Source organism: Coturnix japonica, chromosome 2 (genome assembly GCF_054131305.1).
Source record: "Coturnix japonica strain WE chromosome 2, WE-NBRP24, whole genome shotgun sequence".
NCBI lineage: Eukaryota > Metazoa > Chordata > Aves > Galliformes > Phasianidae > Coturnix > Coturnix japonica.
Window position 1 is genome coordinate 138,897,952 of NC_140664.1, and position 21,656 is coordinate 138,919,607.

A 21,656-nucleotide genomic window follows, 5' to 3' on the forward strand; every position below is an offset into this window, starting at 1 on the left:
GCAGGGATGGGCAGAGCCCCTGGCTGAGCTCTGTGCCACAGCTGCCAGCAGAGCACGGGAAGGACGTACACAGCGTGGTGACGCTCAGGCTGCTGTCATAGGATCACAGCACGGCCTGCATTGCACAGGCCCACAGTGCTCACCCAGCTCCAACCCCCTGCTGTGTGCAGGGTCACAACCAGCAGCCCAGGCTGCCCAGAGCCACATCCAGCCTGGCCTTGAATGCCTGCAGGGATGGGGCATCCACAGCCTCCTTGTTCCATTTAATGCCTGCAGGGATGGGGCATCCACAGCCTCCTTGGGAACCTGTTCCAGTGCGTCACCACCCTGTGGGGGACAAATACCCGATAAAAAGTTCCTCCACATTTATTAAAAAACCAAACAGTAGATTTAAAAAGCCGTTCCGAGTCCTACTCAGCGAAACACCCAGTGCAGGTTTCTCTCCTTTCTTCCTTTCTCTATGGGTGAGGATTCTCCCTAAATCAGCTGCTTCTGTTAATCTTATATATATATAATCTTTGAATTGTGCCGCGCGGCGCTTGCTTTAATTCATTAATTTATTTCCCATCAGCCGAGCTGCCTCCAGCCGAGCAGAGCGGCGGCGCTGCCACGAAGCTTCGAGTGATGTCCGTGTGTCCATGCCCTGAGCCGGGGGTGGGGGGAGAGGGAGAGACGGCGGCGGGGCCCCGGGGCGGCCCTCACTCACTCACTCTCCCACGTGCGTCCTCAGGTGGTACTTGAGGGACTGCTTGTAGCGGAAGCACTTGGTGCACTCGGTGCAGGGGTAGGGCCGCTCCCCGGTGTGCGCCCGCTGGTGCTCCAGGAGGTGGTGCTTCTGGGTGAAGTTCTTGCCGCACTCGGTGCAGTGGTAGGGCCGCTCTCCCGTGTGGATGCGCTGGTGCTCCAGGAGGTGGTGTTTGCGGATGAAGCCCTTCCCGCACACGGCGCAGGCGTGCGGGCGCTCGCGGGTGTGGATGCGGTAGTGGTTGGTGAGCTTGGACTTCTCGCTGAAGGTCTTGTCGCACTGGCTGCACTGGTAGGGCCGCTCGCCGGTGTGAGTCCGCTGGTGCCGCAGCAGGTGTGACGGCCGCGTGAAGTTCTTCCCGCACTGAGGGCACAGGAAGGCCATCTCGTTCTTGCCGGCGTGGATGCGCTGGTGCATGATGAGGCTGATCTGCAGGCGGAAGCTGCGCCGGCACTCGCCGCAGGTGAAGGGCCGCTCCCCGACGTGCGTGATCTGGTGCTTGCTGAGGCTGGACTTGTGGCTGAAGCTGCTCTCGCACTCCGAGCACTTGTAGGGCTTCCCCGGGGCCGGCGGCCGCGTCGGGGCTTTCAGGCCGTGCTCGGGGCGGCGCGGGACCCCCACGGCGCGGCGCGTGTGGCTGCGCTGGTGCAGCAGGAACTGCTGCTTGTTGCGGAAGCTGAGGTCGCACTCGTGGCACTCGTAGGGGCCCTCCTTGAGGTGGTTGCGTTGGTGGATCACGAAGTTGATCTTCAGCATGAAGCTCTTGCCGCACTCGGGGCAGATGTAGGGCCGCTCCCTGGTGCGGTTGCGCTGCTGCTGGGCCATGGCCGGCTTCATGTCGCCCACCTCCCTCTCGCAGGACGGCGTTTTGCGCACACGGGAGGCAGCCAGGCTGCGCGGAGCCGCCTTGGAGCTGCACTGCGCCTCGCAGCCCAGCACGGCCTCGTGGCTGGGGAACGGCGGCGGGTCGCTGCAGCCTGAGAACATGGAGCACGGCTCGTCCACGTCGTCCTCCTCCTCCTCCTCCGTCTTGATCACGATGCCGTCCTCTGTCAGGGGAAAGCAGAACGCCGTTACGGCCCTGCAGGTGGGACGCGGGGTGTGGGGGAGCTCAGGGCACTGGGAGCTGCCAAAGGGACTCTGCAGCCCCCAGCTGCGCTCCAACACGGGCAGCTCCTGCTGGAGCAGGGTGGCAAGAAAGGGGAGAATAGCCAAGCTGCCCCTCAGCCTCCCAGCTGTGAGCGCTCAGCCCGGCACCACCCCCTCCTTCGGCTTCCCAAGGCCATCGACCTTCCCAAAGGATGGGATGGGCAGGATGGCCATGGGCCCCCACTGCTGTCACTGATGCTGCTTTCCCAAAGCTCAGTTTGTTTGGTGGGAGCTGGACGCATGGTGTACCCCACAGTCACCCTCAGTGGACTCTTGAGTTCCAGGAGAGGCTTCATAGGAAGGACATGCAGGTTTCCCAATAGAAGAGGTCAACACTGTGCTGGGGACACCGCATCCCCACCATGGTGCAGCTCAGCAGCCCCCAGACCACACTGGCTGTGTGTGTGCCTCCTCCCAGGCCCCTCCACCCCTCACCTGTGCAGCTCCCGTGGTGCACGATGACCCTCTGGATCTCACTGTAGTCCCCGACGTACTCGGAGGGGTCGCCCAGGCTGGTGCCTGGCAGCTCTCGGGGAGGGGACACGGAGCCGTAGGGGCTCTCACAGGCGGCCTCTTCATCCGGGCTCTGGAAGCTGCCCTCCGACTGCCCTGACATCCCGTGCAGCTCTGGGTTCTCGGGGCTGTCCTCAGGAAGCAGCTCCTCCGTTTTGATCACGACTCTGATCCCAGCTGCAGCAAGGAGAGATGCAACCCACAGTCATCCTCAGGGCTCCCAGCAGCCCCTGGCTGCCTCCCACAGGGCTCTCCCCACTGCTGTGCCCCCAAGGTGCAAGCTGTGCCCCTGACCCCCACCCAGCCGCACTGTGAATGCTGCACACAGTGCTCCTGACCCCCCACTGCCTCTGAGCAGTCTTTGCCCGCTGCCTGGTACCCTCACACAGCGCAGACCCCAGGCTGGGGGACAGCAGGGGATTTTCTCACTTAGCATCAAGCTTTTCCTGGCCAAGGAAGGTGGGAATGACACAACCCAGGCTGCCTCCCATGCCCACCACCTCCTGGGCTCTGCGGATGCCCCCCCCCCGCAGGTCTGTCCCGCACTGGGCACAGGCAGAGCAGGCTGTGGAAGGCTGTGGCTCCCTCAGATGGCTGCAGCAGGAGCTGAGCTGCCTCTCCTTCCCCCGCTTCCCAAGGACGTGCTCTGACTGCAATGCTCCCCACACTGGCAGCTCCCCGACTCCAGGCTCTTCTTGCCCTGCTTAATGTGCCGAGCCATACCTGGACATCAAACCACCCAGCAGCCAAACCTTTCCCCTTTGCTTGCAGGGCTCCTCCTGATCATCTCTGCCACAGCTCCCAGCAGCAAAGCCCTGAGCGCAGCCCCCTCCTGCCCATGGAGGGGTGGGTGGGCTCAGCCCCCCCCACGGCCGCCTCACCTGCGGTGGCATCGCTCATCATCTCGCTCTCCTCCAAGTCCTGCTCATTCCTGACCCGCGGTTCCTCTCCCTGCTCGATCTGGGACAAAACACCAGGTTTGGAAATTGCATAATCTGTTGAGAGACAGAGGGATGGAGGGGGGTTAATGGAGAGGGAGCGCAGAAATCCCCCATTTCCCGTCTCTCCTCAAACCCGAAGTGTTTTACCACTGGCCCCAGAGCAGGGACTTCTTACAGCTCAACAGACGAAGCCCCATAAGGTCACAGTTAACGCTGCACTGGGATATTTGGTTTCCCCAAGGCCAGCACTGGCAGCAGACTCAGAGGATGAGGGGAAGCCCTGGGAACAACTGCGGGCTGGGAAACAGCTGAGGGGGAGCACAGGAGGGTCCCATGGGACAGCACCCAGAACACAGCAGGAGGGGGGACCCTACGCAGCCCCACACAGCAACAGAGTGGGACTGGAAACCTCCTCCCGTGGTTTTAAATCTCCTTTTCAAATGGGCCATTTGGGTCCTTCGGGGGGGAGCAGGAGGATGCCCAGAACCTGCAATAAATGCACAGCTGGGAAATAGCGCCTGGATTTACCCAGCGAGATCAGCGACTCGTAGTTCCCCTTCATCACATTCTTGTACAGCTCCTTCTGCCAGCCCTCCAGCTTCTCCCATTCCTTGTCATTGAAACAGACGGACACGTCGTCAAACGTCACCGGCACCTGCGATCACAAACACCTGCTCAGCAAAACTGCAGATAAAACCAGGCATTACAGCAGACCTCATCCCCAACGGTGAGCCGACATCAAGCCAGATTCAATTACCCCACAGCTCCCCCCGGGCCCCGAGGTACCACCAGTTATTGTCTGCAGGGCATCCAGCAATGGACAGCAGCTCCTAAGGCTGTTTGTTGGGCTCATTTCTGCAGAGACATTCGGGATGCAGCTGGAGCGGAGCTGTGGGAGGGGAGCTCCATGCTGGCTCTGCCTCCTGGCCACCCCGTACTCACGTCGGGGTGCAGATGCTCCATTTTCAAGTCCCAAAGGCAAACTTTCCCCTTGGTGGAGTGGTCACATCGTGCAAAGAGCAGATGAATGAATATTCATGGCGGGCGCCTTTTGTTGTTTTGGAGCCCAAGCTGTGCAGGCAGGCACTGCCCTCCTGCAGCCAGCCATCCTGTGCTCCTTCTATGGGGACCAGCATCACCCATCACTGGGGATCCAGCACCAAATGGACCAAACAGAGCTGGGGATCCAGCACCAAACGGTACCAAACAGAGCTGGGGATCCAGCACCAAATAGTGAGCACTGCCAAATCTTCATGGTTCCTTGGTTCAGACCCCAGTTGTGCTGGGCGGTGAATGGCTGCGGCGCAGCTGTGTGAGCTGGAGCCGGAGCTGAAACCTCCTCCCTCAATCCCACCTTAATTCTAAGCATCTCCCACCAGAGGTTACCCCTGGCCCTATGGGCAGCACAGCTCCGCTCACAGCTCTCCTCCCCATTTCTGCCCCCTGCAATGAGGACTCGGGGTGCAGCAGTGCCCGCTCCCTGCCCTCACCCCAACCCGGGCACCGTTACCTTGGGGACCTCTCCCTTCCTGCCGGGGGGCAGCCGCAGGATCCAGAAGTTCCTGTTCTTCAGCAGGTTCTCCATGTTCTCCAGGCGCCGCTGCAGCAGCCCGTACTCCTGGATGAGGGTTCCCAGCGCGGCACATTTGCTCTCCAGCTGGTTCCCCAACTCGGCCGCCGTTTTCTCACAGTCGATCAGCTTCTTCTCGGCCACCCCGGTGCGACCCTCCAGGTCCAGCAGGCGGGTGGCGTGGGAGTCCACCTTCCTCTCCACCGCCTGCACGGCCGCCACCACGGTGAGGGACAGCTCTGCTGTCTGTGTCTCTCGCTCCGAGGTTCGCTCGGGGCCGGCGCGCGGCCGGAAGGGTGAGGGGCAGCGCGGCCGCATTGGCACCTCCGGAACCTGCGGGGATGGGGGTGGGGGTCACCGGGAGGGCTGTGACCTTGGGGACTCACCTGGATGTGCCCCATAGGTTGGAACGGCCTTGAGAGGACACCCTGAGCTGGGGGCACCCAATGGTTGGGGACATTCAGGGGTGGGGAACTCAATAGGATGGAGACACCGAGGGTTGGGGTGAGGACAGCCGTAGGATGGGAACCCCGATGGGCTGGGGACACCCATAGGATGGACAGCAGCAGGCTGGGGAGCTCCATGGCCCGGGGCTGAATCACCCTCGTTGCGGTGGGGCTGTCCCTGCCCCCTGCTCACAATGAGCTGCTCACAGCCCCGTGGGACGGGCAGGGGATGGAGGTGACAGTGGGGCGAGGAGGGGGGCAAGGGCCAGCCGAGCCCCGTCGCCATGGGGACAAAGAGGTGACACCCGGGGATGAAGGCTGGGGGGGGGCGCTGTCAGCCGGCCGTGTCGCCATGGGGACGGGGAGGTGACACGGGGGGCAGACGGCCGGGACGGGGCGGGGGGGGCGGGGGGGGCCGGGAGGGCGGCAATAGGGAGCGGTGACAGCGGGGGGGGCCCCGACGGCACCACCGTTTTCCCCCCCCAACCCCTTCCCGCGGGGCCCGGCCGCCGCTCTCGGGTCGGGGGGGGCGGCCCCGAGGGGGAGCCCGGCTCCGTCCCCGCTCCGGGCAGGGCGCCCCGTCCCCGCTGCGGCCTCACGGTGCCGCCCCCGACGGCAGCGCCGCCGCCGAGGCCCGGCCCGGCCCGGCCGCCTCCCAACGCCGCGGCCTCGACGGCGCGGCCCGCCCCGACGTGCGGCCCTGCGGCCTCCCCCCAACCCCGGGCGGGCCCTTACCTGAGCGGGAGCCCCCTCGGCCATGGCCCTTTGTTCCCTGCCCGGTGCCCCGGGGGGGGCCGCGGCCGGGAGGATCCGGCGCCCGTTCGCTGCTTCACCTCCGCCCGCCGCCGGGCATCGGGCAGCGCCCGGGGAGCTGCGGAGCGGGGCTGCGGGGCGGGGAGGGGGCGGCGGGGCTGCGGCGGGGCGGGGGGCGCGGCCCGAAGGGACCTCGGGGCGTCTGAGCAATGAGAGCAGGAGGGGGGGGGAAGAGACCGAGCGGCTCCGGGTCCCGGCTCCGCCGCTCCGCCGCTCCGCGCTCCGGCCCCGCCGCTGCCCCGCCGAGCCGGCAGGGGGCGGGCGGGACGCTGTCCGCCGCCGAGCGGGCCGCGCCGGGGGCCGCAGCCGGGCGGGGCGGAGCGGAGCTGGGGGCGCCCTCCGCCAAAACAGCGCCCCCTGCCGGACCGACGGCATCAACGCGCCCCGTCGGGGCGGCCCCGCAACGCGCCCCCCCCGAACACACACATATATACAGATATACACCCCGCGGCGTCGCGGCCCGGTGCGAAATGGCGGCCGGAGGCGGCGTCGGCACCGACACCGCCCCCATCCCCCGTCCATCCCGCAGCCCCGCGGCTTCCCCCGCTCCGTTCTGCCGCCGTCGGGGCTCCGTGATGGGCGCGGGGATGGAGCCGGCTCTGCCCGCGGGAGCGGCCTGTGGCACCGCACGGCACCGCGCGGCACGGCCCTGCTTTGTCCCGTCCGTCAATCCCACCCAACCCTGGGCTCACGCCATCTCACCCCATCCCACCATCCATCCATCCATCCATCCATCCATCCATCCATCCATCCATCCATCCCACCATCCATCCATCCATCCATCCATCCCACCATCCATCCCACCATCCATCCATCCATCCATCCATCCATCCCACCATCCATCCCACCATCCATCCATCCATCCATCCATCCATCCATCCATCCATCCATCCATCCATCCATCCCACCATCCATCCATCCATCCATCCATCCATCCATCCATCCCACCATCCATCCATCCATCCATCCATCCCACCATCCATCCATCCATCCATCCCTCCATCCATCCATCCATCCATCCATCCATCCATCCATCCATCCATCCATCCATCCATCCATCCATCCATCCATCCATCCCACCATCCATCCATCCATCCATCCATCCATCCATCCATCCATCCATCCATCCATCCATCCATCCATCCATCCCTCCATCCCTCCATCCATCCATCCATCCCACCATCCATCCATCCATCCATCCCATCCCGCTGTGCTCTCGCCCACCCCACCCCATCCATCTCATTCCCATCCCATCATGTCCCATCCCATCTTACCCATCCTGCCCCATTAATTTCATCCTACCCGTCCTGTCCCATTCCTTTCTATCCCATCCTCTTCCATCCTGCCCTGTCCCATGCTGTCACATTATCTCACCCCATCCCAACCCATCCCCTATCACCCACCCTACCCATCAATCCTTTTCTGCCCTGTCCCATTCCATCCTGCCCTCCTCATCCCATCCCATCTACCCTGTTTTATCCTAGTCTGTCCTCCCATCCCATCCCATCCCATCCCATCCCATCCCATCCCATCATCATCTGCCCTGTCCCATCTGGTCTCATCCCATCTCTTTCCCTCCTGTTCTATTCTATTGTGTCCCATCCTATCCATTCCACCATATCCCATCAATTCTGTCCCATCTCCCTCATCCCATCCCATCCCATCCCATCCCATCCCATCCCATCCCATCCCATCCCATCCCATCCCATCCCCTTTTTCTGTCCCATGCTTTCACATTCTCTCACCCCATCCCATTTCATGTCCCATCACATCCATCCCATCCATTTCATTATATCCCATCCAGTCTGTCCCATCCCATCCATCCTGCTCTCATCGTCCCCATCCCATCCTTATTCCTATCCCACCACATCCCATCCTATTTCATCTCCTTTGCTCCAGTTCTACCCTGCCCCATTCCATCCTGTCCCACACAGTCCCATTCTCTCACCCCATTCCATCCCATCCCACCCCAACCTATTTATCCTATCCCATCACATCCATCCTGCTCTATCCCAGCCCTTCCCATCCTGTCCCTCTCATCCCACCCCACCATATTCCATCCATCCTGTCCCATCTGTCTCACCCTATACTATTCTATTCCATCCCATCCTGTCCCATCCTATCCAGCTCACCCATTCCATCCCACGTGTCCCATCCTTTCCCACCCATAATCTGATCTCTCACCCTCACACTCATCCCATCCCATCCCATCCTGTCCCATTATCCTCTTGTCCCCTCCCCTCCATTTTTCTTCCATCTCCCCTACCCCATCAATTCCACCCTGCCCCATCCCGTCCTGGTACAGCTGTGTGTTCTCAGCCCCATCCAGACCCCAAATGTGGCACAAGGCCTCGTTCCTACTCCTGACTTTGGGCACCCCTGGGACGTGCTGACAGTGTCAGTGACACCAGGCGTGTGGATGGGCACAGTCCATGTGGATTATGTTAGAAGGGAGGGGATGGAAGAAGGGACGGGCTGATGCATCCCCCTGCTGCGATGCTGAAATGGGGGCACCTGCCTTTGGGGCACAATGGCAGCAAGGACCCAAATTGGGCGCCCCAGTAGAGCCGTGTTTGTCTTTATTTACCTGTTATATACTTTGTTCAACCTTTTTGTCCCACTAGCAAACCCTCATCAGCCGCACAGGGATGAGGACGAGGCCACCACCGCTGTCCCGCGTCCCACTGCCAGCCAGGAAGGATGGGAGCACATTGTTCAACCCCGCGCCAGCGGGATGGGACGGCTGCCAGAGGCAGCAGGAGCTGGGCAGGCGCCCAGGAGCCGCTCCTGGGTGGGACAAGGAGGAAACGGAGCTTCCGCTGCAGCCAACGCCAACACGGAGCCTACATCACCGCCCTGGGGCTGCAGCCCTCACTCAGCTCTGTTCAATGGAGATGCAGGTAAGGAGCAGCCAGGTGTGGGGGCGAAGGGAACGGGGCTGCCATCACTCAGCCGACACGGGCTTCGGAATGGAAACACTGTATTGACAGACTTTACAAAAGTTCTTACAAAACACAACCACTGATCAGCAGCCAACGATACACAGCGGCAGACACTGCTCACAGTCACCTTGAGAACAACACCACTGAGTGCCAAGTGCAACCCATATTTACATGGACGTCTGGAAAACTCTGGTCAGTCACCGCATACACTGAAGTGTTTTAGATCCATGGTGAAATATAGTGCCACACATTTCATTGAATAATAATAATAATTAATAATAATAATAATTAATAATAATAATAACAACAAGAACAACAACATCCTACTTCTAGATTAATTAAAAACCGAACAGCTTTTTACAGGGTTAGGAGAAGTGCCTTTCACTTGTCTGACTTACCTGAGTGTGAGACCAAACCCAGTAATAAAATCACAGTAAAACCATCTTCGTCGACGGGAGCTCCTCCGACAGACCAGCAGCTCTGCTCCCTCCAGACAGAGGGAAACTACAGCCCAACTGGTGCAAACAGTGTCCTTCCAAAGCACGCAGACGTCTGTGCCTCCGTGCACCCACACCTGCTCTCCCAACTCCTCCAGTGTCCTCAGCCCTTTCTCCTTCCTGTCCTTTCCTCCTCCACCTTCTTTTTCTCTCACCTTGCACTTTGCTGCTCTCTCTCTCCTCTCTCTACTCTTCTGCCTTCGACAAGTGCTGCGTCATGTCCCTAACCACGGCTCTGTCCCCTTGATGGCAGCTCAGCCTGGTGGCACAGGACAGCTGCTCGAGGTGCGTCACTGCAGCCGGAGCGGGCGGCCCGGGAATGGCATCTTCCCTCCCTCCCTCGTCCAGCCTTGTGGTGAAACGAGCAGAAAAAGAATGAAAGCGAAAGCTTGTCACTCCTGAATATGCACAAAGATAGGTGGGGAAACACCTACTAAATACAGATCCCCAGAGAATCTCTCAGGAGCATTCTCTACAGGCAAAATCCAAACCTGCGTGGGGGACAACTAATACGAGGCCGACGCTGCCGTGGAAGTCCCACGTAACCCCGCGGGGTTGAAGAGGTGCCCAGGCCTTCATATCAGAGTCTGTTTGTTTGTTTTTTAAGAGGAATTCCTAAGATGCTTCAACAAAGCGGGCTTGGTAGCAAGACCACACGGATTAGCTGCGATACGAGTTCACCTCTCATCATGCTGCACGTCCACCGGCTTAGACCGTTCCGTCACTGCGAGCCCTTCCACCCCGGCTGCCCAGCGCTACTGCTTGGTTTCTGTCTTCAAACAGAAGAGGCTGGTTTGAGTGCCCGTCTCCAGGTTGTGCTGCAAGGCCTCATCCATGGGCTGGGGGTTGCGGGAGTGGATTTTCTGGTGGCAATTCAGCGACTCCTTGTAGCGGAAGTGCTTCCCGCAGACGGGACATTGGTACGGGGTCTCCCCGGTGTGGACGCGCCAGTGCTTGAGCAGGTGGTCCCGGCGGATGAAGCTCTTCCCACACTCGGTGCACTGGTACGGCCGCTCCCCCGTGTGGATGCGCTGATGGCGGATGGCTTTGGACAGGTCCCGGAAGTCCTTCCCGCAGTAGGTGCAGGTCAGCGGCCCGTCACCCTTCCCCGTGTGGAGCTTCTGGTGCAGGACGAGGCTCACCTCCAGGCTGAAGCTCTCTTTGCACTGTGAGCAGGTGTAGGGCCTTTCCACCATGTTGTTCGGCCTGATGAAGCCGTACTTGAAGCCGGAGCCCTTCTCTGAATTGGCGCGTTTGGACGGCCTGGAGCGTTGGCCTTTCGCAGAGGATTTGGACTTCTGTCTGAAGCTCTCCCCAGCCTCCAGGGAAGTGCAGGCTTCCTCATCCACGTGCGCTCTCTGATGGGCTGCAAAGAGCTCCTTGTCCAGGAAGCTCTGCCCGCACTCGCAGCAGATGTACGGCCCCTCCACTGTGGCCATTTCCTCGGCAGGTTCCTTCTTTGTCAGCTCCCTCCCACGGCGCGAGGAGCGCCTCAGCCCATTGCCTGCTGCACCTCTCTGCTGTGGGCCCGACCCGCTCCGATTCTTGCTGCTTGGCTTTAACTCTTCCTCTGGGTTTGAGAAAACATCATCCCACTTTCCCGCTAACGAGCCAGGAAGCTCAAGGCTGTCGGGGCATTCCTCGTCACACTGCTGCGCATCTGATGGAGCAGAGACACTCATGTCATTGCTTTGAGATAAGAACAGCCTGGTTATTTAGACTGCAGCTCTTTTGGGGCAGAGGTGATCTCTGCTTTGCACACTCAAGACAGAACCTGGCACCACAGGGCTGCAAGTACCAACTGGGAGCTAAGCAGTAGTGCAGTACAAACAAAGACAAAGTGTTTTGACTTCCTGGGAAAGCTCAGGCAGTGTGATGGTGAGACCCCTCTGCATAGCTAAACAAAGGGAAGAAGTGGGTTTCTCAGCTGGAGGTGAACCAGACCATGTCAGCATGTGGCATAGAATAAAGACAGACCAAAAAACAGAGGGAAGGGGGATAAAACCTCTTCTCCTCTGGGGCTTGTACAGTGTTTAGACCTGGGGCTGACTGATCTCCCATGGTAACTCAGAGCTCCTGCCAATGACCCCAATAAGCAGGATGGAAAGAGCACAGAGGATCTGGGGGTGTAAAAAAGAGGTCTGAAAAAAACAGGTTTTTGCAGCGCATAAAGATATATCTCGTGCCCATGTTTGTGTGCACAGAGCATGCCCATCACTGGGCTCTCCATTTGTTCATCGCTTTGCCAAACACCTAAACGTGCAGCTTGAGAACAGGCTGACTGGTTTGCATCAGGCTGAAATTCAAGACGAGCATCAGCCGGAGCAGCTCAGCTGCTTGTGAGAACAAGGCCAGGAAACCAAAGCCACGTCCTAGGAGGGTGTGCTTCCCCAAGCGGCTTCTGTGTTCCCATGCTTCAGAGCAGGGACATGGAGTGACAGGCAGCAACAAGGACATGCCTTGTGATGCACCGCAAAAAAGCCTCACATTTGGCTGACAAATAAAAGCTGTGAAAAATATCACTTTACACATTAGTGGAAAATACTCGTAAGAACACTGCTGCTAAAGCTGTTGAAGCTTTCCTGCTCGTCGCATGCTCCAGCCCCTCTCCACGTCCTAGCCGGCCAACAAACGTGCTACCTCACTGAGCGAGCCAACGCTGTGCAGGTGCCCTGCACCCCCAGCCAGCCCACAGCTGCTTTTACAGCCTGCTGCTCGTGTACCGGAGCTCCTTCTGCATGTGTGTCATCCATCTGCCAAGGCTGTCATCCAGCTCTCATGCTGAGCCTGAGGCAAGCCTGGCAGAGACCGCAATGACGGCAGGGCCTCCTGCAGGGACAGGCCCCAGCCAGAGCCAAGAGCTTGAGAGCACCTCTAGCTGCCCCTCTGCTGCTCTGCGCAACACTCAGTGAAGCTCTGTGCTTCTAACTCACATGCATTGGGAGCCTCCATGCTCTCTTCTTCTTCCTCTTCTTCTTCTTCTTCAGAACCGTAGTGACTTTCAGCCAGGGTATCCTCGTATTTACTCCACGAGTTGTCATCGGGACCGGGAAAGAAAAACTCTGCGCACAGGAGGAAGAACAACCTGAGATTACGCTCACACCTTCCAGCTGCCTTACAGAGGGTTTCAGGACAGATGGCAGCAGCAGCAAGGAGCCGGCTAGGAGAGCAAAGCCACTGCTGCACTCACGGACAGTGCTGGCAGTACTCGTCAGCAGAAGCAAGGGGAAGAGCACAAATGACTGCGGGAGCTGCATCTGCTTTCCATCACCCCACTGCAACCCAGGAGCTTCATGTCTCACCGGTGCTGGGATCCGTAGGGGTTTCTCCTCCCTCAGAGTCATCCTGGTCCTCAGCATTGGGATCCTCTCCTTGCTCAATCCGTGACAGGAGGTCAGGTTTTGAAATTGCAGTATCTGTACGTTCAAAAGAAAAGAACAAAAAAAAAAAAACCCAAAAGAATCAGAATGTTTCTTTTGTCCTTTCAGGGCAGAGAACCTTAAACCTTCACCCACCGACCTTCCTTCACTGCTGGGGAGGACGGGTAATGGAAAGAGACTTAAGAAGATGCTCTCACATGCCTGCACCGCTCACCTTGTCTGGGCCCTGGGACAATGAGCGGACTGCAGGAGCATGCTCTGCTCAGGTGAGGAGCACCTCCCAGCCTGCAGCGCGAGGAGCAGAATAAGAAAATGCATCTGTGCTTACCTTCAGGCCTCCTCTCTTCTCCTCTGTGCTAAAGTCCGCGGATCCATTGCAATGGGAGCTTCAGCTTGGGGTCAGAACCAGAGCTGTCAGCCAGCGGCAGCAGCGGAGGTGCCCTCCCCACACGGTTCCCTCCAGCCCTGGATTGCCACAGCCAGAACCGTTCCTTCCTACTCGTCCGAGTCACCGGCTGCTTGTGGATTTTGGTGGGGGAAATGGGAAAATTAAGATTTCCCCTAGCATGGAGAGCGGAAACTTAATTTTGAAACAACAAGCGTGAGCCTCTGGGTTTTAATTTCCACCACTGCTCTGCTGGATCCGTTAGCCTTAACGAGGACCTAGCCTTAAACCCAGTTAATCAAAACAAAAGGGAACCATCAGATTAAGCACAGATACATTTTTCTAAGCTCCAGGCTCAGACCCACGGATCTCTTCCAGCAGGACTTCTACATTCCTGCACCTTCCCAGCAGGACTGTCGTGTACACGGGAGAATGGGGTAGTATTTATCCTCTGCCTTTTTCTCTTCTATACAGGGGCTGCCCAAAAAACTGTATTTTTTTATTTTTTTTTTAAAGCTGGAAAGACGTGGATTGTACAGAACTGGAGGGCAGGATGGTTGTCTGCCAGGGATGTCTGTGCCCCCAGGAGTGTCCAGCCAAGGCAGCACCATTCCTCAAAATGCACACAGGTGCCCAAAGCTCTCATGAGGGCTCCCAGAGGTGCAGCACAGTCCCACAGTTGGGACTGGAAGGAGCCAGCAGGGCTTATCTGTGCAGTGTGGAACAATCTGCCCTCGGCCATCAGAACTGAAGCAGAAGGCTGAGACCTGCAGGAGCAGACGTTGCAACAGTTTGCACAATAAGTGGTCTCCAGCACCAGGCTGGGGGTGAGGCAGAGCACCAAGGCAGACAAACTGTGCCCTCCTTCCCTAGGAAGCGTTCTGCTGATGGGAGGGCAGACCTCCTCCAGACAGGGCTGGGAAGAACTGCCGGTACTCATCCGAAGCAGCAGCGAACTGACGCACCCAGCACAGTAGATCTGTGGACCTTTGCACCACCACAAAGCTCCCTTTTTGTCCAGAGCCTGTAAGTCTCTCATTGCCCTCGTCCTCATAACCCACGTCCTCTCACGGCTCCAGCTGGATGGCCAGAGACCATCAGAAAGGCAGAGTCACTGCACTGCTCAAAATGTCCATCCACTGCACAACTAACACAGCGAGGAGCAAAGTGCTGATTTCTGGGGCTGCTATTGGAAGTCAGCATAAAGACCTGGTCAGACTTGCTCACCACCCACCCTCCCAGATCCACCAGGCACAGCCTGGCCCCGAAGAACCTGTGATGCCAAAAAGCACAGGGCAAGCCCCAGCCAGCCTTTACCCATTGAGATCACGGCCTCGTAGTTGCCCTTCATGATATGCCTGTAAAGCTCTTTCTGCCACTCGTTCAAGTTCTTCCACTCGTCCTCTGAGAAGCTAAATGAAGTGTCGTTAAACGCCATGGGGACCTGCAATTAGAACCACCATATATTCAGCTGTTTTCATGGAAAAGCTCAAGTGGGAGAGGACTCTAAGGATCATCAAATTCCACCCCCCTGCCACGGGCTGGCTGCCCCACAGCTCAGGCTGCCCAGGGCCCACCCATGGCCTCAGGCACCTCCAGGGGTGGGCACCACAGCTCCGGGTAGTGCCAGCACCTCATCACCTCTGGGTAAAGAATCTCTACCTAACATCCCACCTAAATCTCCCCTCTTTTAGTTTAAGGCTGTTCCCCCCTGTCCTGTAGCAATCTGCCCAGATAAAAAACTTCTCTTCCTCCCATTTATAAGCTCCTTTTATGTACTAGAAAGGCCACAGTGAGGTCTCCCCAGAGCCTTTTTCCCTTTAAGCTGAACACTCAGGCTCCTCAGCCTGCCTTCATAGCAGAAGTGCTCCAACCTCTGAGCATCTCTGTGGCCTCCTCTGGATCCACTCCAAGAGCATCTAAGGATGTTTTCTCATTCAAACCCCCACATGCACATGCACAGGGGTGTGCAGCCGTACAGAAGGACCTGTGCCGGTGCTCCCAACCAGCAGGTGAGTTGTGTGCTGATCATCCAGTGGTTGGAGCCTGGAGCAACTGCCTGATGGGGAAAGGCTGAGATCCCTGGGAGTGTTCAGCCTGGAGAAGGGAAGGCTACGAGGGGATCTCATCGATGTATATAAATGTTTAACGGGTGAGGAGAAAGAGGCCACGATTTTTCCAGCAGTGCTCAGCAACACAACAAGAGGCAATGGGCATAAACTGGAACATAGGCACACATCTCTGCCTCATCATGAGAAAGAGTTTCTATAGCCTGAGGGTGGCAGAGCTCTGGCACAGGATGCTCAGACAGGTGGTGGAATCTCCTCTGGAGATATTCAAAACCCAGAATCACAGAATCACAGAATGACCCGGGTTGGAAGGGACCTCAAGGTTCATGTAGTTCCAACCCCCCTGCCTGGCAGGGCCACCAAACATACACCTTTACTAGATCAGGTTGCCCAGGGCCCTGTCCAACCTGGCCTTGAACACCTCCAAGGACGGGGCATCCACAACCTCCCTGGGCAGCCTGTTCCAGGACCTAACCACTCTCCTAGTGAAGAACTTCCCCCTAACATCCAACCTAAATCTTCCCTCTTTTAACTTCAAACCATTTCCCCGTGTCCTGCTATTGTCAGCCCTTTCCAAGAGTTTACTCCCCTCCTGTGTGTAATTTCCCTTCAGGTATTGAAAGGCTGCAATGAGGTCACCCCGCAGGCTTCTCTTCTCCAGGCTGAACAAACCCAACTCCCTCAGCCTGTCCTCATAGGGGAGGTGCTCCAGCCCCCTGATCATCTTCCTGTCCCTCCTCTGGACCCTTTCCAAAGTCTCCATGTCTTTCTTGTACTGAGGGCTCCACACCTGGACACGGAACAACAGATGGGGCCTCACAAGAGCAGAGTAGAGCCGGACAATCACCTCCCTCGTTACCAGCCTCCACCAGGACATAGAGCCATTGACCACCACCCTCTGTCTGCGGCCTTTCAACCAATTGCTTATCCATCGAGTTGTCCACCCATCAAATCCACTTCCCTCCAATTTGGAGATGAGGATGTGGTGGGGGACCATGTCAAAGGCCTTGCTCAGGTCCAGGTAAATGACATCGGTCGCCTTCCCTTCGTCCACCAACACCATCACTCCATCATAGAAGGCCACAAGATTAGTTAAGCATGACCTTCCCCTGGTGAAGCCATGCTGGCTGTCTAGGATCACGTACTCGTTCTTTATGTGATCAAGTATGTTGTCCAGGAGGATCTGTTCCATCATCTTCCCAGGCACAGAGGTGAGACTCACCGGCCTGTAGTTCCCTGGGTCCTCCCTGCTCCCCTTCTTGTAAATGGAAGTGACGTGACCCTTCCTCCAATCATCCGGGACCTCACCTGACAGCCACGACTTCTCAAAAAACCCAATGGACACTTCCCCATGTACCCTGCTCTGGGGGCTGGACTGGGGAGCTGCAGAGGTCTCTTCCAACTCCTGGAAGTTGGACTTCCAATCTGCATTAGAGAATCACGAGGTTGGAAGGGACCTACAAGATCATCCAGTCCAACCACCCTCCCATTACCGTTACTACCACCAGCCACTAAACCACATCTCATAGCTCCTCATCCAGACGCCTCTTGAACACCACCAGGGACGGCGACTCCACCACCTCTCTGAGCAGCCGTTCCAGTGCCTGACCAGTCTCTGAGAGAGTTTTTTCCATACATCTAATCTAAACCTCCTGTGGTTCAACTTGTGGCCGAAGCACAAGATCTGTATCACAATACAGAGGTTGGAAAAGACCTCTGGGATCCCCAAGTGCATCCCCGGCTCTTCACTGCCACACTTACCAAACCACATCCCTCAATCCACATCCCCACAGCTCCTGACCACCCCCACTCCCCGGGCAGCCAGTGCCAGAGCCCAAGTGCTCTTCTGTGATTAAACTGGTCCTAATACCCAATCTGAACCTGCCTCTGGCATAAAAGGATGCTATCCTCATCCTATCCGGAACAGAGGCTGACCCCACCTTGCTGCCACCTCACGTGGGGTGAGATGAGGTCTCTCCCACAGCCCGTGTCCCCTCGGTTACCTTGGGGACTTCCCCCTTGGCCCCCGGGGGCAGGCGCAGGATCCAGAAGTTCCTGTTCTTCAGCAGGTTCTCCATGTTCTCCAGCCTTTTCTGCAGCTGCCCGTACTCCTGGATGAGGGTTCCCAGCGCCGTCCATTTGCTCTCCAGCTGGTTGCCGAACTCCACGGCCGTCCTCTCGCAGCCGATCAGTTTGCTCTCGGCCATCCTCATCCTGCCCTCCAGGTTCATCAGTTGAGCCGCTTGAGCCTCCACCTTCCTGTCCACGGCCTGAACCTCCGTCACCAGCGTCACCGAGATCTCGGCGGCGGGCAGCTCGGCCTCCCCGCCGGGCCCGTCCTCGGGGGCGGCCAAGGGCTGTTCGAGGGGCAGCTCGTGGGGCTCCATGGCCCACTCCAGGTCCTGAGGGGCGGACGGACACACGGACGTGGGCGGCCGGGCCGGGCCGTGCCGGGCGCTCTGTGGAGAGCGGGGAGGGCGGGAAACGCTTACCTGAGCGGGAGCCCACTCGGCCATGGCCCTGAGACAGCGGGACGGAGCGGAATAGAACGGAACGGAACGGGGCGGAACGGGGCGGAACGGGGCCGGGTGGAGCCGGGCGGGGCTGGGGCCGGGCGGGGCGGCGGCGGAGGAGCGGGCCCGGCGGCTGTCAGCAGCGGCGGAGCAGAGCGGCCATGGCGAGAGCGCGGCGCACGATGGGAGCGGAGGGGAGGAAACACAGCGACACCTGGAGGACGGGAGGAGGAACTGCGGGATGGAGCGGGGAGACGGCGAGGGACGGGGGAGACAGGGAGACAGGGAGACAGGGAGACAGGGAGACAGGGAGACGGCCTGAATCGCGACAGGACGACACTGAGACACTGAGACACTGATACAGCCTGAGCCACAGCCCTGTGACACTGTGACAGTGCATCGCTGCAACAGCCTGACTTGCAACGATGTGACACCCCCACCCCTTCCCCCTTCGGCCATTTAACCCACCCCCGGCGGAATCTTGATTTGATTTTATTACTTTAATTTAATAGTATTGTGTGTGGGGGGGTGACAGCCCGAGCTGCGACAGTGAGACGGTGTAATGATGTAATGGACTGAGCTGGAATAGTGCGACTGTGTGATGGAGCAACAGTGCAACAGGCTGAGATGCAACTGTGAGACAGTGCAACAGCATCAATGGTTCACAATGCAACACTGGAGCATTGCAACAGCAACTGTGCAACACTGCAAGAGTGCAAGAGTGACCACTGCAACTGTGCAACACTGCAAGAGTGCAGGAGTCACCACTGCAACTGTGCAACACTGCAACAGCACAGCTCCCTGTTCTTCAGCAGTGCAAGCGTGCAACAGTTTGTGTTGCAACAGAGCAATGCTGCAGCAGTGCAACACCTGGTGCTGCATCCAGCAGTGCAGTACGTAGCCCTGCAGCACACAGCCCCACATCACTGTGCACACTGCTGCAGCGCTGCAACAACACAACGCTCAGTGCACTCAGCACAGCCATGCGGAACCTGCTGCACTCCGTGCTGCAACCATGCATGCAGCACTGCCATTATGACGTCATCATACACAGCTGTGATGCAAGCCCACACCAATCTGACGTCATCCAGCTCCACTCTGACGTCATTCAGCTCCACTCTGACGTCACTCAATTCAACTCTGACATCACTCAGCACCTCTCTGATGTCATTCAGCAGCACTCTGACGTCATTTTGTTCCACTCTGACGTCATCCAGCTCAACTCTGACGTCATCCAGCTCAACTCTGACGTCATTCATCACCACTCTGACGTCATTCTACATCGCTCTGACGTCATTTGGTTCTGCTCTGACGTCATTCAGTGCCACTCAGACGTCATTCAACAACGCTCCGACATCATTCAGCTCCATTCTGACGTCATTCAGCACTGCTCTGACGTCATTCAGCTCAATTGTGGCGTCCAATCTCACCCCACGCCGCTCTGACGTCACCCGCGCCATTGCGACGTCACCTCTGACGTCACCGCACACGTCTGACGTCACACCACAAGCTCTCTCCCGCCCGCCGACTCCACATCGCTCTCCCCACCTCCGATTGGCCACCTCTCAACCAATCCGCGTGCGGCGCCCGCTGCCGGCCGCCCAATGGGTGCCGGGCGGGGCGTGGCTAAGCGCGCGCTCCCGACGCCGTTGTCGGTGCCGCGCGTGGCCGCGGTGCGTCCCGGCATGGAGGAGCCATGGAGCTGCACGGCCAGACCGGGAGCTGCCCCGCAACGTGCCGAGCGTGCGGCCGGGGACCGGGCACCGAGCACACGGCGACACGCAAAGAGCGCAAGGAGCTGTCACTGACCGAGAAGGTGCGAGTGCTGGAGGTGCTGGAAGGCCCCAAGGTGTCCCAGAGCGAGCTGGCCAAGAGATTCGGGGTATCGCAGCCGCAGATCTGCCGCATCATTAAGAACAAGGAGAGGATCCTCAGCGAGTGGAGGAGGAACGGGAACCCCGACAGGAAGAGGAGCAGGGACGGCAAGGACGGGGACATGGAGGCTGCGCTGCTGCGATGGGTGCAGGGAGCCCGCAACACACAGCTGCCCATCAGCGGCACGTGGCTGCACATGAAGGCCAAGAACCTGGCACAGGACGTGGGCACAGCGCGCTGCCAGCACAGCAACGGCTGCATGGCACGGGTCAGGGTGCAACACAACGTCAGCAGCGAGAAAACGCTGCGGGACGGCGGGGATGAGCAGCACGGAGCAGTGCAGGGATCAGTGCAGGGATCAGTGCAAGACTCAGTGCAAGGCTCAGTGCATGGATCAGTGCAGGGATCAGTGCAAGGCTCAGTGCAGGGATCAGTGCAGGGATCAGTGCATGGATCAGTGCAGGGATCAGTGCAAGGCTCAGTGCAGGGCTCAGTGCACAAGTCACTGCACAGCTCATTGCATGGCTCAGTGCAAGGCTCATTGCAAGGCTCAATGCAGGGCTCATTGCACGACCTGCTGCACAGCTATGCACCCTCCGAGCTGTACAGCTGCGGGGAGACCCAGGTCCAGCTGAGCGCCGATGGTGAGATGCTGACGCTGCTGCTCTGCACCAACGCTGACGGCTCGGAGAAGGCGGCGCTGCGGGCGGTGGGACGCCGTGCCAACCCGCCCTGCCTGCACGGCATCAACCTGCAGGCCGTGCCATGGACTTACCGCGGCGGTGGCCGTCTGAGCGCTGCGCTGTTTGCTGAGTGGCTGCAGGACTTCAATGAGGAGATGCAGCGTAAAGGGAAGAGCGTCCTGCTGCTCGCTGAGGAGCACGAGGAGCGCCCCTACCTCCAGCTGTCCAACGTCAGGATGCTCTTCATGCCACCCGTGGCCACGCTGGCGCATCCCCTGCACCGCGGCATCGCCAGGGACCTGAAGGGCCATTACCGGCGCCGGCTGCTCACCCAGGTCCCGGTGGTGCTGGGCTCGGAGCTGCCCACCCTGCTGGATGCCCTGCACGTGCTGGCACAAGCGTGGGGCGACGTGCGCCCGGAGCTCATCACCAGCTGCTTCCGTGCCGCCAACTTCAGCCCCGACAGCAGCTCTGATGCTCTGCCCGCACCCATCTGGCTCGGCCAGGAGCAGCTGGAGAGCTTTGGGGTGATGGATGAGGGGCTGGATGCTGACACGGCCGAGGCAGAGGACTGGGACGGGGGGACGGAGGAGAGCGAGGACTCTGCGGAGCCGGTGGCGGTGCGGCCGTGCCCCTCGGAGCCGGAGCTGTGGGACAGCATGGCCACGCTGCGGCGCTTCCTGGAGTGCAGGGCCACCTCGCCGGACCTCATGCAGATGTTCTACACGCTGCAGGACGCTGTGCACATGGTGACAGCCAGTGCAGAGCCAGCACTGCTCAGGGACGGCCATCCCAGGCAGTGAGGGCGGTGGTGGCACCAACGGGTGTCCCGTCACCAGCCGCAGCCATCGCCACTGTGGAGCTGCTCTGTGTATGATGGGGGTGGAAGGGGGGAGGGGGATGATGCCACTGTGATTGCTGGGCCCAGCAAAGAAGAAGGGAGCTCCGGAGGTTGGTAACGGGCACATTAAAACTGAGCAGGTCAGCAAAGCACAGAGTGCTGGTGATTGTTGTCATTTAGCATCGTGGCTTCCAGCGCAGCAATGAACAGAGGCCGCGTGCCTCCAGGCTGGGGTTTTGCTGCTGACAGCAGCAGTGCCACCATGAGCATCCCATTGTCCCATTGTCCCATTGT

The 21,656-nt window shown here is 59.1% G+C and overlaps 2 protein-coding genes across 3 annotated transcripts; both read right to left on the bottom strand.

The window, feature by feature from the left end:
• Nucleotides 1-350: 350 nt before the first annotated feature.
• On the bottom strand, nt 351-6,478 carry LOC107308657 (zinc finger protein 783-like). The gene is made up of 6 exons (XM_085540756.1): nt 6,100-6,478; nt 4,859-5,251; nt 3,877-4,003; nt 3,289-3,402; nt 2,330-2,584; nt 351-1,794 (listed from the first exon to the last, which is right to left on the bottom strand). The coding sequence occupies exons 1-6, from the start codon at nt 6,121-6,123 to the stop codon at nt 707-709; spliced, it is 2,001 nt and encodes a 666-aa protein (XP_085396882.1). The 5' UTR covers nt 6,124-6,478; the 3' UTR covers nt 351-706.
• Nucleotides 6,479-9,140: 2,662 nt separating this feature from the next.
• On the bottom strand, nt 9,141-18,147 carry LOC146762197 (zinc finger protein 783-like). 2 transcript variants are annotated; one of them, XM_085540787.1, is made up of 6 exons: nt 17,943-18,147; nt 17,454-17,852; nt 14,699-14,825; nt 12,919-13,032; nt 12,550-12,678; nt 9,141-11,276 (listed from the first exon to the last, which is right to left on the bottom strand). In XM_085540787.1, exons 1-6 carry the CDS (start codon nt 17,964-17,966, stop codon nt 10,372-10,374), a joined length of 1,698 nt encoding a protein of 565 aa, XP_085396913.1. In that variant the 5' UTR covers nt 17,967-18,147; the 3' UTR covers nt 9,141-10,371. The 2 variants fall into 2 exon arrangements, with proteins under 2 accessions (XP_085396913.1, XP_085396914.1); XM_085540788.1 differs by lacking the exons at nt 14,699-14,825; nt 17,454-17,852; nt 17,943-18,147 and adding an exon at nt 13,325-13,511.
• Between the last annotated feature and the right edge of the window lie 3,509 nt (nt 18,148-21,656).

Excerpts from the sequence above, each read along its gene's own strand:
- LOC107308657 (XM_085540756.1), bottom strand. The coding sequence starts at position 6,123 with ATGGCCGAGGGGGCTCCCGCTCAG. Across the intron at positions 2,585-3,288 it reads GATGAGCGATGCCACCGCAG|CTGGGATCAGAGTCGTGATC; the intron begins GTGAGGCGGCCG and ends TCCTTGCTGCAG. Across the intron at positions 1,795-2,329 it reads GCACCACGGGAGCTGCACAG|AGGACGGCATCGTGATCAAG; the intron begins GTGAGGGGTGGA and ends TTCCCCTGACAG.
- LOC146762197 (XM_085540787.1), bottom strand. The coding sequence starts at position 17,966 with ATGGCCGAGTGGGCTCCCGCTCAG. Across the intron at positions 12,679-12,918 it reads CCCTACGGATCCCAGCACCG|AGTTTTTCTTTCCCGGTCCC; the intron begins GTGAGACATGAA and ends TCCTGTGCGCAG. Across the intron at positions 11,277-12,549 it reads CATGGAGGCTCCCAATGCAT|ATGCGCAGCAGTGTGACGAG; the intron begins GTGAGTTAGAAG and ends CTGCTCCATCAG.